The sequence below is a fragment of the Tamandua tetradactyla genome, chromosome 9 (genome assembly GCF_023851605.1).
Source record: "Tamandua tetradactyla isolate mTamTet1 chromosome 9, mTamTet1.pri, whole genome shotgun sequence".
Lineage (NCBI taxonomy): Eukaryota > Metazoa > Chordata > Mammalia > Pilosa > Myrmecophagidae > Tamandua > Tamandua tetradactyla.
This window is the reverse complement of record NC_135335.1, coordinates 39,367,484-39,380,893: the sequence shown is the minus strand read 5'-3', so window position 1 is coordinate 39,380,893 and position 13,410 is coordinate 39,367,484. Positions and strand designations below refer to the sequence as shown.

The 13,410-nt window shown below is 45.8% G+C and overlaps 1 protein-coding gene across 11 annotated transcripts in view; it reads left to right on the top strand.

Moving 5' to 3' along the window:
• Positions 1–13,410, top strand: part of TTLL3 (tubulin tyrosine ligase like 3) — a 31,626-nt gene that overhangs the window by 4,472 nt on the left and 13,744 nt on the right. For 7 of the 11 annotated variants that reach the window (XR_013157788.1, XR_013157786.1, XM_077116611.1 and 4 more), the window contains exons 3-9: positions 881–1,049; positions 1,190–1,287; positions 2,334–2,462; positions 3,136–3,250; positions 3,953–4,051; positions 5,722–5,917; positions 9,563–9,711. Coding sequence is in view for 8 of the 11 variants with exons in the window: in XM_077116611.1 (XP_076972726.1) it covers positions 881–1,049; positions 1,190–1,287; positions 2,334–2,462; positions 3,136–3,250; positions 3,953–4,051; positions 5,722–5,917; positions 9,563–9,711 (955 nt within the window). In the remaining 3 variants the exon portion in view is untranslated. The remainder of the gene's footprint in view (positions 1–880; positions 1,050–1,189; positions 1,288–2,333; positions 2,463–3,135; positions 3,251–3,952; positions 4,052–5,721; positions 5,918–9,562; positions 9,712–13,410) is intronic. The other 4 variants (XR_013157787.1, XM_077116608.1, XM_077116604.1 and 1 more) reach the window with 1 other exon arrangement.

Here is a 13,410-nt window from a genome sequence, read left to right as displayed (position 1 = left end):
CTTCAAAGCAAACCTCGACTCCATCACCTCCCATTTCTACTGTAACCATCCTCATTCTAGCTGTTATGATTTCTCTACTGCACAAATCACAAGAGCCTTCTGACTCGTCTTCCTGCTTCCATGTCTGTCCCCTCCATCTTTTCTCTATAGAGTAGCAACTTTTAAACAAATTTATAAGGCCTCCAAGCATCTCGTTCCCTCTCTTAAAATTTTATGTCTTCATACAACTCTTGGTATAAAATCTTTTGTCCATTCCAAGGGCTACAAGGCCCTCCACAGGCTGGCCACTGCCTACCTCCTGATGAGCTGTCCACCTCATAATCCGTATTTCACTCACCTGGTCTCGTTTCCTTCTGACCTCTTTCCAGTCTCACAGCCACTGCACATGCTGTTCTTTCCATGGTGCCCAGCTCTGCACATTTTATGGCTCCTTCTCAGCCCTCTCTGATCATATATTTCTAAGTAGTTTTTCTGTATTCCCATTAAGTATCCAGTTTCTAGAGCCACATTGCCTGGATTTAAATCCCTGCCCTTTCACTTAATTACTGAGTAGCTTTGGGCAAACTACTCTACCTCTGGCTGCCTCCTTTTCAGTAAAATAGGAGGAAGAATATCAATTAAAAATGCATATTATTGTTAGTAATACATATAAGTGCTTAGCACATAGCAGATGCTCAGTAAGTGTTGCCTGTTACCATAATCATCATTACTATGCATATCTATTTCTCTCCTTGTTTATAATCTGTCTCCCCTACTGGCATCTAGAGATTTCCTGAGGGCAGAGACCGTGACTGCCTGATTCACCGCTCTATCGCTCTGTCCCCTGTGCCTGGCACTTAGGCGTCTTTTCCTGAACAAGTATCCATCTTTCACCTTATAGCAGAAGAAGGTCTTTATGATCCAAGGCCGCTACCCGGTGATCCGGTGCCTCTTGCGACGGAGGGGCTGGGTGGAGAAGAAGACAGTCCATCACCTGGGTACCACCCTGCCACCCCCACAGAAGGATTTGGAGAGCTCTGTGGTGGGCGACAGCGACACCACCGAGGATGGTGAGCAGCTCCCTCCCTTTTCGCAGGCTGCCCTTCCCGAGTGCCTTCCTGCAGCCCCAGCTGGTCCAGGGTGGACGCCTTGGTGTGGGTTTATGGGGCAATGATAGGGGCTTTCTCGAACCTGGGTTCTGCATCCACAGAGAATGAAGATGAGGAAGAGGAGTTTCGGCCGCCACAGCTGCTTGACTTTGATGGCTTATTGGAATTCGGTGACCTGGATGGGACACATGCTCTGATGGTGAGGGGCCTGGGGGCCAAGAGGGAGCGGGGGAGCTGGAAAGGGGTGTCTGGCTTGGGGGAATGCTCTGGAATCCAGCTGGGTGAACTCAGACAGGTCTTTTTCCTTCCCTGGGCCTCAGTTTCCCCAGCTGTAGGAAAAGCTGATTGCTTCTCTAAAGTCTGGATGGGCCAGCAGAGCGGTTGGTGAGGGACGCAACAGGGCTCAGCCAAGGCTGGTGGGGATTTGAAACTCTGCTAGGTGGTATCAGAAGCTGGGTACTGCCTTCCTGTGTGGTGATTTCCCCTTCCAAATAAAAACCCCTCATAGTTCATCTCCTTCCTCTCCTTGACAAGTGAAGCCTGGAAAAAGCTGAAAAAGCTCTGAAAAGGGACTGATATGAGATTATGGGGATATATTGGCACCATCACATATTAAGTCAGACCCTATGAATTGCCATTTTTATATGTCATGAAAGGTTGGATACTGGCAATTTCATGTTGTTCAGCCTAGTAATAGCTTGTAAGATCTTGGGCAAGTCACTTGCCCCCACTATGCCTCAGTTCCCTCGTTGTGAGATGGGGATAAAATAGCACCTACGTTGAGGATTGTGGTGAGGATTAAATGAGTTAAGACATGGCAAGAGCTTAGAACAGTGCCTGGCACGTAGTGTTATTGGTCTGTGGGAGGACCTTTTGGCACATGCTGTGTGGCCATCAGCTTGGAGTCACTGTCCTGACATTGAGCAGCCCTGTGACCTTGGGCATGGCACTGATGGCTGTAGGCCAGAACAGGACACAGGGTACAGTTGTTCAGCTTGGTCAGGGCTTAGAGGCATGGCTTGCCCTCTGCTCACCAGGTGTGTGCCCTGGAAGAAGAGATGGTTTCCTACAGGACCTGACCTGAAGATGGAGAGTGGCTTCTAGGCCACGTGGAGGCCACCATGGAAGCCTCGCCTCCTTCCCGTTCACCTCCCCAGCTCAGTGGGGTGGGGAGGTGGGGGAGAAGTCCCTTCAGGCTCTGTGCTGCCCACACCGACCTTCCCTGTCTCCTCCACCTCCCACCAGTCCCGCATGGTGCGGAATGAGACCCCCTACTTCATCTGGACCACACGGCGGGACGTGATGGACTGTCGCTTCCTGTCCAAGGACCAAATGATAAACCACTATGCCCGGGCTGGCTCCTTTACCACAAAGGTAGGCTTTCCAGGGGAGCGGCTGAGGCAGCTTCTAACCCCCCACCCCTGAGCCACTAGCCCTACTCCTTGCTCTTCTCGACAGTAGGAGAGGGTTCTCAGGAGAAGTGGAGATAGGTGGTGCAGTGGAATCTGGAGTTGGACTGGCCTGGGTTCAAATCCGACCCCTGGCACATATAGATAAAATAGGCGGCAGGATTCAAAGGGGAGCTGGAGCCAGGACAAACAGCCATGACTCTGAGTCTAAGCAGAGAATTTCCGGCTGATGGATCTTCTCTTCTTACCTGAGTTTATTAGCAAGTGACTTCACCTCTGTAAACCTCAGTTTCCTCATCTTTAAATGGATAAAACTTGTCTAGGATTGTGGGAGGGGTTATCACTGGGACCAGCTAGAATATTACTGGTGTGGTCTGGGAAGGATTCCTAGTGGAGGTAGATTTTTAAGAATGTGACAGGGTAGATGGGAAGGATGTGGGGCCTTCTTGGCAGAGAGAACTCTGTGGGCAAACATATGGAGATGGGAATGAGCAAGGCAGGCCTAGCAAGTGGGCAGAGGCTTTGTGCATTTCCAGGCAGGACCTCCCTGAACTGTCTGGGCAGGTGCTGAGTGTTGGGAGTCCCTTAGAGGCTTTCTGGGCAAGTCCCACCCTGTCCCTCAACAGCTAACTCCATAGGTGGGTCTATGTATCAATCTCCGGAATTTGCCCTGGTTTGATGAGGCTGATGCAGATTCCTTCTTCCCGCGTTGCTACCGTCTGGGGGCTGAGGATGACAAACGAGCTTTCATAGGTAAGGAGCTCCCCCCGAGTCCCCTGCCTGGAGCCCTCAGGCTGTAGGACCGGAGCTAAAGCCCTGGCTCCAGTTTGAGGAGAACTGCCTCAATTTCTCATGCCCTCATCTACCTCAACAGATTTCCTTCTCCACCCCTATCCTTCTCTCTCCCTAGCTTGGTCAACCCAAACCTCCAGAAAAGCTTAGGGAGATGGGTTCTAGAGCAGGTGCCAAAAGTTGGTCAGTTGGTTGAGTTTGGAATACGGAATAAGTTCCAGACCTCTATCAAGGTCCATTGCCTACATCTGTTTCCAAATCTAAAAAGGCTTTAGACTCTGGGGCTCTAAAGCAGACTAGGCTCCAAGACCAGAATATGTTCTAAATTCAGGTCAGAATCTCCATCCAGTTTAGGTTTAAATTAGAATCAAATCTGAAATTGGTTTTGGGCCAAGATTTGGTTCTCAGGTTAGAATAAGTATCAAAAATGGATCAAGGACAGAAGAGAGAAATTAGAGGGTAGGTCCTTCTGTAGGCAGAAGACAAGCCGTGTCAGATCAGATTCTGGGTCTGGTTTGACAACTGAAATATAGGAACCAGGTCCCACAGTCAGCAAAGGTAGAGTCAGGTTCCGGATCCAAAATGGGCAGGTCATGATCAGGTTCCGGAACCAGAACAGGCCTCAAGTCTAGGGGCTGAGCAGGGTATCCCCTGCCCCGGAAGCAGAGGACTTCTGGCTGACAGCCGCCCGCAACGTTCTCAAGCTGGTGGTGAAGTCCAGGTGGAAGACATACTCTATCCAGACAGAAGAAGAGGCCCTGGGTAAGTACAGTGAATCCTTCCACCTCACCCCCACCCCACATTTATCCTCCCACTCACCTACCCGTTCATCCACACATCTACTATACTATCCAATCCATCCACCATCTGTCTATCCACTGCCTCCTCTCACCAACCCATCCATACATCTACCTACCCACCTATCCATCCATCCATCCATCCATCCATCCATCCGTTCATCTGGTCTACGCATTCACCTACCTTATATCAGCTCCGCATGCATTTATCCACTTCCCTTTCTATCTATCCTTCCACAGTTCTGGCTGCCCATGTATCCACCTACTTTTCCATCCTCCTATCCACCACCTATATATCCTCCAGTCTATCCCACTCATCCATTCCCCCACCTATCCTCCATTTATCCATTCTTCTTTTCTACCCACCCTTTCTTCTTATTCATTTGGTAATTAATCCACTGCCTCATCCAGGCCTCCCCCTTGGCCCAGGCTAGAGAGGACAGAATAAGAAGGTGTGGTCCATCCCTCCCTGTGGGGAGCTTGGTTCTCTGAGGAGGAGGAAGTTGCATAGCTTACGCATGGCCTGAGGACCCATTGTGCCTGAACACAAGGAACAGCTGGGAGTAGAAGAAAAGATGCCTCATTGCATGTTGGCCCAACCCACCACTTGCCCTTTCCCTCTTCGGACTTGGCATCTACATCAAAGCCCCCAGTAATGTGACCCAAGGGTGCATTAGCCGGGGATTCAGGGAAGTAAGGGACAGCTCTGCTGGAAGGATGAAAATCCCCTTCCTCCAGAAGGCTGAGTCCCCCTTGTTCTCTTCTGAGTGTTGTGTATGTGTCAGGTACAAGATGGGCTCTTTTGTGCCAGGATCACGGTCACATACCATAGGCCCAAGTATGACCACAGACCCAGTACCTGAGCGTCCCTGGTGTTGGGATCAGGTGTGGGTCAGGCTTCAGGGGTTGAGGGCCTCAATGGTGCATCAGGATTTTAGGAGCATGGCAGCTTTTCACATGTGCAACAGGTCCTCTGAGATGTTAGTTTCTAGTATATCACTTTCAGGTGTGTGTCGGTATTTGTAAGGCATGTCAGAGGTCCAGGTATGTGTCATGGCCTTGGGTGCTGTAGTGTTTCATGTGTAGGTTATAGCTTCAGTGGCTTTAGGATTGTAGATGTATATCAGGATTCTGGGGGTGGGTCCAGATTTCTGGTTTGTATTTCAGGATTTCAGGATGACTGGGTAAAGACTTAAGAAGCCATCTGACATTTGGGGTGGAAGCCATCTGACATTTGGGGTGGGGGGATTCATGTACATATGAGTTTCACCTAGACTGAGACTCCTAGGTGCATTTTAGGCAGGGCTTCAAGTGTGTCCGAGGTCCCAGGGGCAGAGGGGCTGCAGATGTGTGCTGAGGCCACAGGTGTCTCAAGATGCGTTGGGGACATATAGGGTAGAGCCTCAGGCAAGTGACAGATTGGGGCTCTGGGGGCCCAGCGCAATCGCTAGGGTCTCAAGTGCATATAAGAGAGAGGCCTCGGTTGAGTGACAGGTCCCAGGGCATGACAGCATGCATTAGAGGTACATTTAGGACAAGGCCTCATGTAAGTGGCAGGCCTGGGGCACTGGGGGCCATGGCATGGAGTCTTGCCTTGCATGGGGGATACTGACAGGCCCCTTCCGATCTCTGTAGGAGACAAGCAGCAAGAGAAGCAGGAGAAGAAACCGGTGACGGTGTCCGCAGAGTTTGTGGATGAGGCTCTGTGTGCATGTGAGGAGCACCTGAGCAGTCTGGCCCATCTGGACATTGACAAGGACCTGGAGGCCCCACTCTACCTCGGTCCTCAGGGCTGGTCCCTCTTCCTCCAGCGCTACTACCAAGTGGTCCAGTGAGTATCCCTGCAGCCAGGGCAATGGCTAGGTGCCTCTTGCCCTCAGAGGGTTTCCACCTCCCTCTGTCCAGTGCAGCCCCCACCTCCTCCCCGAGCCTCCCCTTGTGTTCACTCTACTGCTCCTGTTCAGGAACCCTCAGGGGTTCCCACCGCCCTTGTGACAGAGTGCAGACCACTCCTCCTGGTTCCTGGCATAGCACAGTCCTCGAGATCGTGGCTTATGCTGTCAGACAGACCTGAGTTCAAGTCCTGATTTTGTGACTTCCAAGCTCTGTGACCTTGGAAACATCACTTATCTTTTTGAGATTTACTTTTCTCAGATTCATAGTAGATTTAAAAATGATGTCTGCCTCAAAGGTGGGATCAGACAGAATAATTCATATTATGTTCTCAGTAGTATTCATTCACGAAATAGCTGTCTATTAAGTTACTTAGATTTTATCCTGAAGGTCAGTGTTTCCCAAAGTGCATTGCACCGGGTGCTAGTTCTATAAGATATAAGTGGATTTTATGTACAAAGGGCTTTTATGGTCAATCAAGTTTTGAAAGCACTGGGTTAAACAAAATTAATTAATTTGCGTCATGCAGGAATTTTCAGAACAGTTAATATGTAATAGGTGATGTAAACCTCCAATAGAGATACCCTGTGCTTTTGTAACCCCAGACTACCCCTCCTTCTATCGGAACATCTGAGGGGTATGTTTTCAGGACACATTTTGGGAAGAGGTTCTTGAACGGGGGAAGGGAAGTATCAAGAGAAGACTGGTGCTGTTTTGGGGAGATTAAATTCAGTAGAGGTGAGCACATGGGATTGGAGGCAGGCAGGGAGAAGAATCAGCAAGCATTTACTGAGCACCTCCTAGGTGCTAAGCATTGTGCCAGGTTCCAGAAAGCAAGCATATTCCCTACCGTCTGGGTGGGAGGTGGTAAGCCAGGTGGGAGTGCTAAGGATCCCAGCTGGAGTGGTGGTAGTAAAAGGAATGGATAGTATAGTGTGTGAATTTATCTCAATAAAATTGCATTAAAAAAAAAAAGGAATAGATAGATCTGATTACCCAGTAGGGGGTTGAAGAACCAATACATGAAATTTGAATAAATGACACTGTGCAAACCCACATCACTGATTTATTTATATGTTTTCTAAATGTCGGAAAAGAAAATCTAGGTGACCTGACTCTCTCTCCTTAGCTACCAGAAAACTGAAAGTCACTCCTCTTAAACTAGGAATTATCCAGATGTACATAATTTATCAGGTGTAAAGAATGAGTCCTTTTTATTCCTAGATTTGGGGTCAAGCTCTCCAGGGCTGTAGGAACCTCTCTCCCTCTCAAAGGAGGGATTATTTAAAATGTTGCATCAAATAACATACATACCATATTGGGCTGTTCAGTATAAATAATTAAGAAAATAGCATTAGTTAATTCATTCAGTATTTACTATCGTGGTTCTCAGTAATATATATTATATATTGTGTGTATATGTGTGTATATATATATATATGTATATATAAAACTTTTAAAATCTATGCCGCACCAGCCATCATTTTGTCAAACTTGATTTTTCATAAAAATGCTGGTGTTTTTTCTTCTTTTTGCTAAATATACAATCATATTTGATATTGAATGCTCTTTTTCAAATTACACATGCCCCCCTGCTGCCCTCATTTGACATTTTCCTGGGCCACGTCACAGATTCAGTGAGGAGCCACTGTTATGCCATGGACCTTGGAAAAGTTTCCAGCAAATCTCCTGGAAATAAAAGGGTCAAGACTTAAGTGTGAATGTCCCCGGGAGGTCTTGCCAAACCCCACTATCTGGCTGACCCTGTTCCTGATACCACCCCAATGGCTGCTGCCTCCACACTAAAAAGAGAGATCAGAAATTCTCCTTGGCTGGAGACCATTCAGGAGGCTAAGAGGTTAAGGAAAGATTAGCATGTAGTGGAGGCTTCCTTCTTATTCAGCCCTTAGAAAAGAAATGGGAGAATTTGGAAGAGGCAGCCCTGTGGAGTATTATGTGACTTGGTTTCACTCAGGACATTTTGTGTCCTGTAGGGAACAAATGCCTCTTTGTCCATGAGCCTCTATGTGTACAGCCCAGTTGCTGAGACGAGCTCCTGCAGAAGTTCTGATTTACTCAACCATTCGTTCACTAAACAGTCACCTAGGGAGCGCCTAATAAGCTCTAGGTACAGGGAATACAACAGAGAACCACAGCCACAAAATATCTCTGCTCTTAGGAAGTAGACAGTCCAGTGAGAGGGGACAGACAGTAAAGATAAGCACATGTATCAGTTGGCAATACATGATGGGAAGAGAAATAGCACAAGGAGATGTATGATAGAGAGGTGCTCAAAAGGAAGGAGACTTGGAAGGAACCCCCTTGTCGATCAGTTTGAGGTCCAGACTAGGAGGGACCTGAGGGTGGAAGAATCAGCTAGAAGCAAATCGCAATCTTAGCCGCTTAACCCAATGTGTGGCCTTAGCCAGTTCTCAGCTTTCCAAGTTGCTGTTCGCACGTCTCTAAAATGGGGCTACTAATACGTCCCCAGCAGGGCCATCGAGAGGATTAGCGACTCTAGATGTAAAGCCCTTGGTACAAGGCCTGGCATCGTAGTGGTACCCCATTAACAGGAACTGCAAAGGCAGTTTTAATCTAATAGGAAGGGAGTGGAGTGTTAGAATGGGTGTTCTAGTTTGCTAGCTGCTGGAACGCAATATACTAGAAATGGAAAGGCTTTTAAAAAGGGGAATTTAATAAGTTGGTAGTTTACAGTTCTAAGGCTGAGAAAATGTCCCAATTTAAACAAGTCTATAGAAATGTGCAATCTAAGGACATTTAGAAAGGGAAAGATACCTTGGTTCAAGGTACCTTGGTTCAAGAAAGCTGATGAAGTTCAGGGTCTCTCTCTCAAGTGAGAAGGCACATGGTGAACACAGTCAGAGTTTCTCTCTTGGCTGGAAGGCACATGGCGAGCAAGGCATCATCTGCTAGCTTTTCTCTCCTGGCTCCCTGGAAGCTCCCTGGGAGGCGTTTTCCTTCTTCATCTCCAAAGGTCACCGGCTTGTGGACTCTCTGCTTTTCATGGCTATGTCGTTCTTCTCTGCTCTTTCTGAATCTCCCGTTCTCCAAAACATTTCCTCTTTTGTAGGACTCCAATAAACCAATCAAGACCCACCCAAATGGGTGGAGACATGTCATCACCTAATCCAGTTTAACAACCACTCTTGACTAAATCACATCATCCAGGGAGATGATCTGATTACAGTTTCAAACATACAGTATTGAATAGGGATTATTCTACCTTTATGAAATGGGATTTTGATTAAAACATGGCTTTTCTAGGGGACATACATCCTTTTAAACCAGCACAATGGGAGTGGGATGTATTAAGTGGAATTTTCCCGTGCTCTCCCATTTGAACAGTCAGGGGTGGAATCCTGGGCAGGCTAGGGTTTGGGGGTCAGCTTCAGGTCTGGAACGGGGGTTTGGGAGAGGGAACCTATCTGTCTCTAGGAGGAGGGCATGACTAAGGCTGGTTGGACCACTGCCAGGGGGGCTGGTGGGCTTGTGTCTCCTTTTATTCTGTCCACCTATCTGCCCCCAGACCCAGTCCTGCCCAAGTCCCATCATCTTCCCACAGCAAGGGGGCAGAACTCAAGCACGTGGACACTCAAGTCCAGCGCTGTGAGGACACCCTGCAGCGGCTGCGTGCCGTGGTGCCCCAGATTGACATGGAAGGGGATCGCAACATCTGGATTGTGAAGCCAGGAGCCAAGTCCCGCGGACGAGGTGAGGGTTAGCCCGTTTCCTGCACCCACACCCTGTGGCCTGCCTCCTCCACTACAGGCCGGAGAGGTTAATAGTATCTCTGGACCCGAACTGCCTGGGTTCTAGTCCCAGCTCTGCTCTTACCAGACTATCTGACTGTAAACAAGTTAGATCACTCTGTGAACCCCAGTCTCCTTATCTATCTGTGCAGTGGAGATGAGAACACCTCATAGGAGATAGGGTTTAAATGATACAGTACGTCTAAAGCTCAAACAGTGTCTGGCACAGAGGAAGCATCCCATAAATGTTGGCTATTGCTGTGACAATGCCAGATCCTCCTTGCCTGTCCTTAGGGTTTGGCTTACAGCTTTAGGTCGGCCTGGTGATGGTCAAGTATGACACATGCTCAGTGGTGTATTCAGTGCAGCCTTGTGAGGTATAGCAGAGTGGTGAAGGACGCAGGTGCTGGACCCGGACTTCCTTGGTTCAAACCCCAGCTCTGCCTCCTGCTGCTTGTAAGAGTTCGGGCAATTTAATTAACCTCTTCTGTGCTTCATTTTCTTCATCAGCCAAATGGCACCTATTATACTGACCCAGGAAGATTAAATGAGTTTTAATGTATGTAAAGTACTTAGAGCCTGTGCCTTTACGTGGGAACTGATATGTAATTGCATGCTGTTCTTATTAGTGATTATTCTAGGTTGCTCAGCCAAGTGAGAGTGGAATTTTGAAAGGGGAGTCAGCAAGCTGGGGGTGGTTTATTAGCCTAGACTTTATCATCCCAGAGAACTCCTGAAATGTAGAAAACAGACTTTTGGCACCAGATCTCTCTACATACTGCCCCCAGTGAGATTATTCATGTCCTGGGAAGCTGTTGCATCTCCATATCTTGGGTAACTCCTCTTGGGTTCGTCACTTCAAAACCAGCATCAGGTTTTCTTTTTCTACCTTGAAAATTACTTTATTCTTTTTTCTCCAATTATGAAAATGTTGTACGTTCATTGTAAAATAGAATCAGATTATACGGAACAGTACAAAGAAGAAAGTAAAAGCGACCTCTCATTTCACTAAGATAACTATATTAACCTTTCGGTGTGTTTCTTTCTACAGTTATTTCTATGCATTTGGTATACATATATGAATGTATACTGTAGCCTCTTTTTTTAATTTATTGTATCTCTCCATAACTGTACAACTTATCTTTTCTTTGTACCTTTTTTCCATTAAACTTTATATTTTGAAATAATTTCAAACTCACAGGACAGTTGGAAAAATAATACAAACCCCATTCAGAGAACTCCAACATACTCTCCATCCCACCTCATCCAGACACCCAGATCCACCACTTTTAACATTGTGCCACATTTACTGTATCATTCTATATCTAATAAAGCATTTATTTTCTGAACATCTGAGAGCAGTTTGCACACATCATGCTTTTGAACACATAAATAATACTTCCACCTACATTTCCTAAGAACAAGGATATTCAATTATGTAATTACCTTAAGTGCAGTTACCAAGTTCAAGAAATTTAAAATCAATACAAAGCTTACAGTCTACATTCGAGTTTTTTCATATACCTAGAAAATGTCCTTTTGAACCTTTTCTCCTTCCTTATTGAATTCTGTCCAGGGTCACGTAGTGCATTTGGTATCTTTCCGTTTTCTTAATACTCAGTATTAGAGATCACTCCATTTCAGTAGATCTAGACCCCTCCTTATTATTTTTTATTTTTTAACCTATTAAAGACACTTTCAAACTTACGCAAAAGTAGAGAGAATACTCTGATGAATGTCCATGTACCTATCATGAAATTTCAACATTTCCTCTCCATTTTAAAAATACCTAACTAAATGCACACATGATATGCCTCATTGAAGAGGGCACACGTTCTGAGTCTGTGGCTCAATGATGAACCTTATACTTGTGTAACCAACCTGCAGATCAGGAAATAACATGGTACCTGCACCTAGAGGTTCCCCTTCCCATTCTTCTCCCAGTCCCCACCTCCTCACAACAGCCGCTGTCCTCCCTTATAATGCCATAGATTAGTGCTACCTACTTTAAAATATATATATTTTTACTGATAAATTTTCACCCACATACAGTCCATACATGGTGTACAATCAGCGTCCCACAAAATCATCACACAGTTGTGTACTCATCACCACAACCACCTTCTAGAACATTTGCATCACTCCAGAAAAAGAAACAGAAAGGAAAAAAAAACCTCATATGTACCCCACCCCCTCCCATCCCTCCCTTCAACCACTAGTGCTTCCATCTACCCAATTGATTTTACCCTCTGTCTACCCCCCTCCGTTATCTATGTATTCTTTACCCATATATTTGTACTCATCTGTCCACACCCTGGACAAAAGGAGCAACAGACACAAGGTTTTCACAATCACACGGTCATATTATAAAAGTCGCATCTTTATACAATACAATCGTCTTCAAGAATCAAGGCTACTACAGAAACAAAAGGATAAATACTGTATGGTCTCACTGATATGAACTAACGTTAATGAATGAGCTTGGAGAATTTCAGTTAAGAACAGAGACCATCAGGAGATAGAAATAGGGTAGATATTGGGTAACTGGAACCGAGGGGATACAGATTGTGCAATGTAAACATTCAGAAACGGATAGCACAATACCACCTAACTGTAATACAATAATGTTAGTACCCAGAATGAAGCTGAATGTGAGAATGATAGAGGGAGGAGGGCTGGGGGCGCAAATGAATTCAGAAGGAAAGATAGACAATCGAGACTAAGATGGTATAATCTAGGAATGCCTAGAGTATACAATGATAGTGACTAAATGTACAAATTGAAAAATGTTTTTGCATGAGAAAAAACAAAGGAATGTCAATATTGCAGGGTGTTAAAAATAAATGTAATTCATATTTAAAAACTTTAACTTATGTGTGAGACTAAAGCAAAAAATGTTTATTTGGTATTAAAATACCATAAATAAATGGAACGTTGACTAGGGTATGAGGTTTTGTAGGTTTGTCCAGAGTGATGCCCCATAAACCCCAGAGTGATTTGAACAGTGAATAAAAACGGATTTACAAAGTCCCCTTGGGGGAAATGGTGAGAAAGAGGGAAAATTCAACTTCTCCATTTGGAGAAGGCCTGATATTCTTCCAAGCAGTAAAGACAACAAAATCATTAGGCTGAGCCCTCAATCTTGGGGTCTGTTCATATGAAACTTATCCCCGCAAAGGATAGACTAAACCTACTTAAAATTAGGCCTAAGAGTCACCCCCAGAGAACCTCTTTTGTTGCTCAGATGTGGCCTATCTCTCAGCCAACACGTCAAGCCAACCCCCTGACCTCCCCATCTCTACATGGGACATGACTCCCAAGGGTGTAAACCTCCCTGGCAACGTGATACAGAAATCCTAGAATGAGCTGGGACTCACCATCAAGGGATTGAGAAAACCTTCTCAACCAGAAGGGGGAAGAGAAAAATGAGACAAAGTGTCAGTGGCTGAGAGATTTCAAATAGAGTCAAAACGTTATCCTGGAGATTATTCTTACGCGTTATATAGATACTGCCCCCTTTTTTTAAATGTTTTTCCATCATGGTCTTTTTTTTTTTTTAACTTTTTTTTACTGTATAGTATACCATACATACAAAGCAAAAAAATAAAAAAGGAATAGTTTTCAAAGCACTCTTCAACAAAGTGGTTACAGGACATATCCC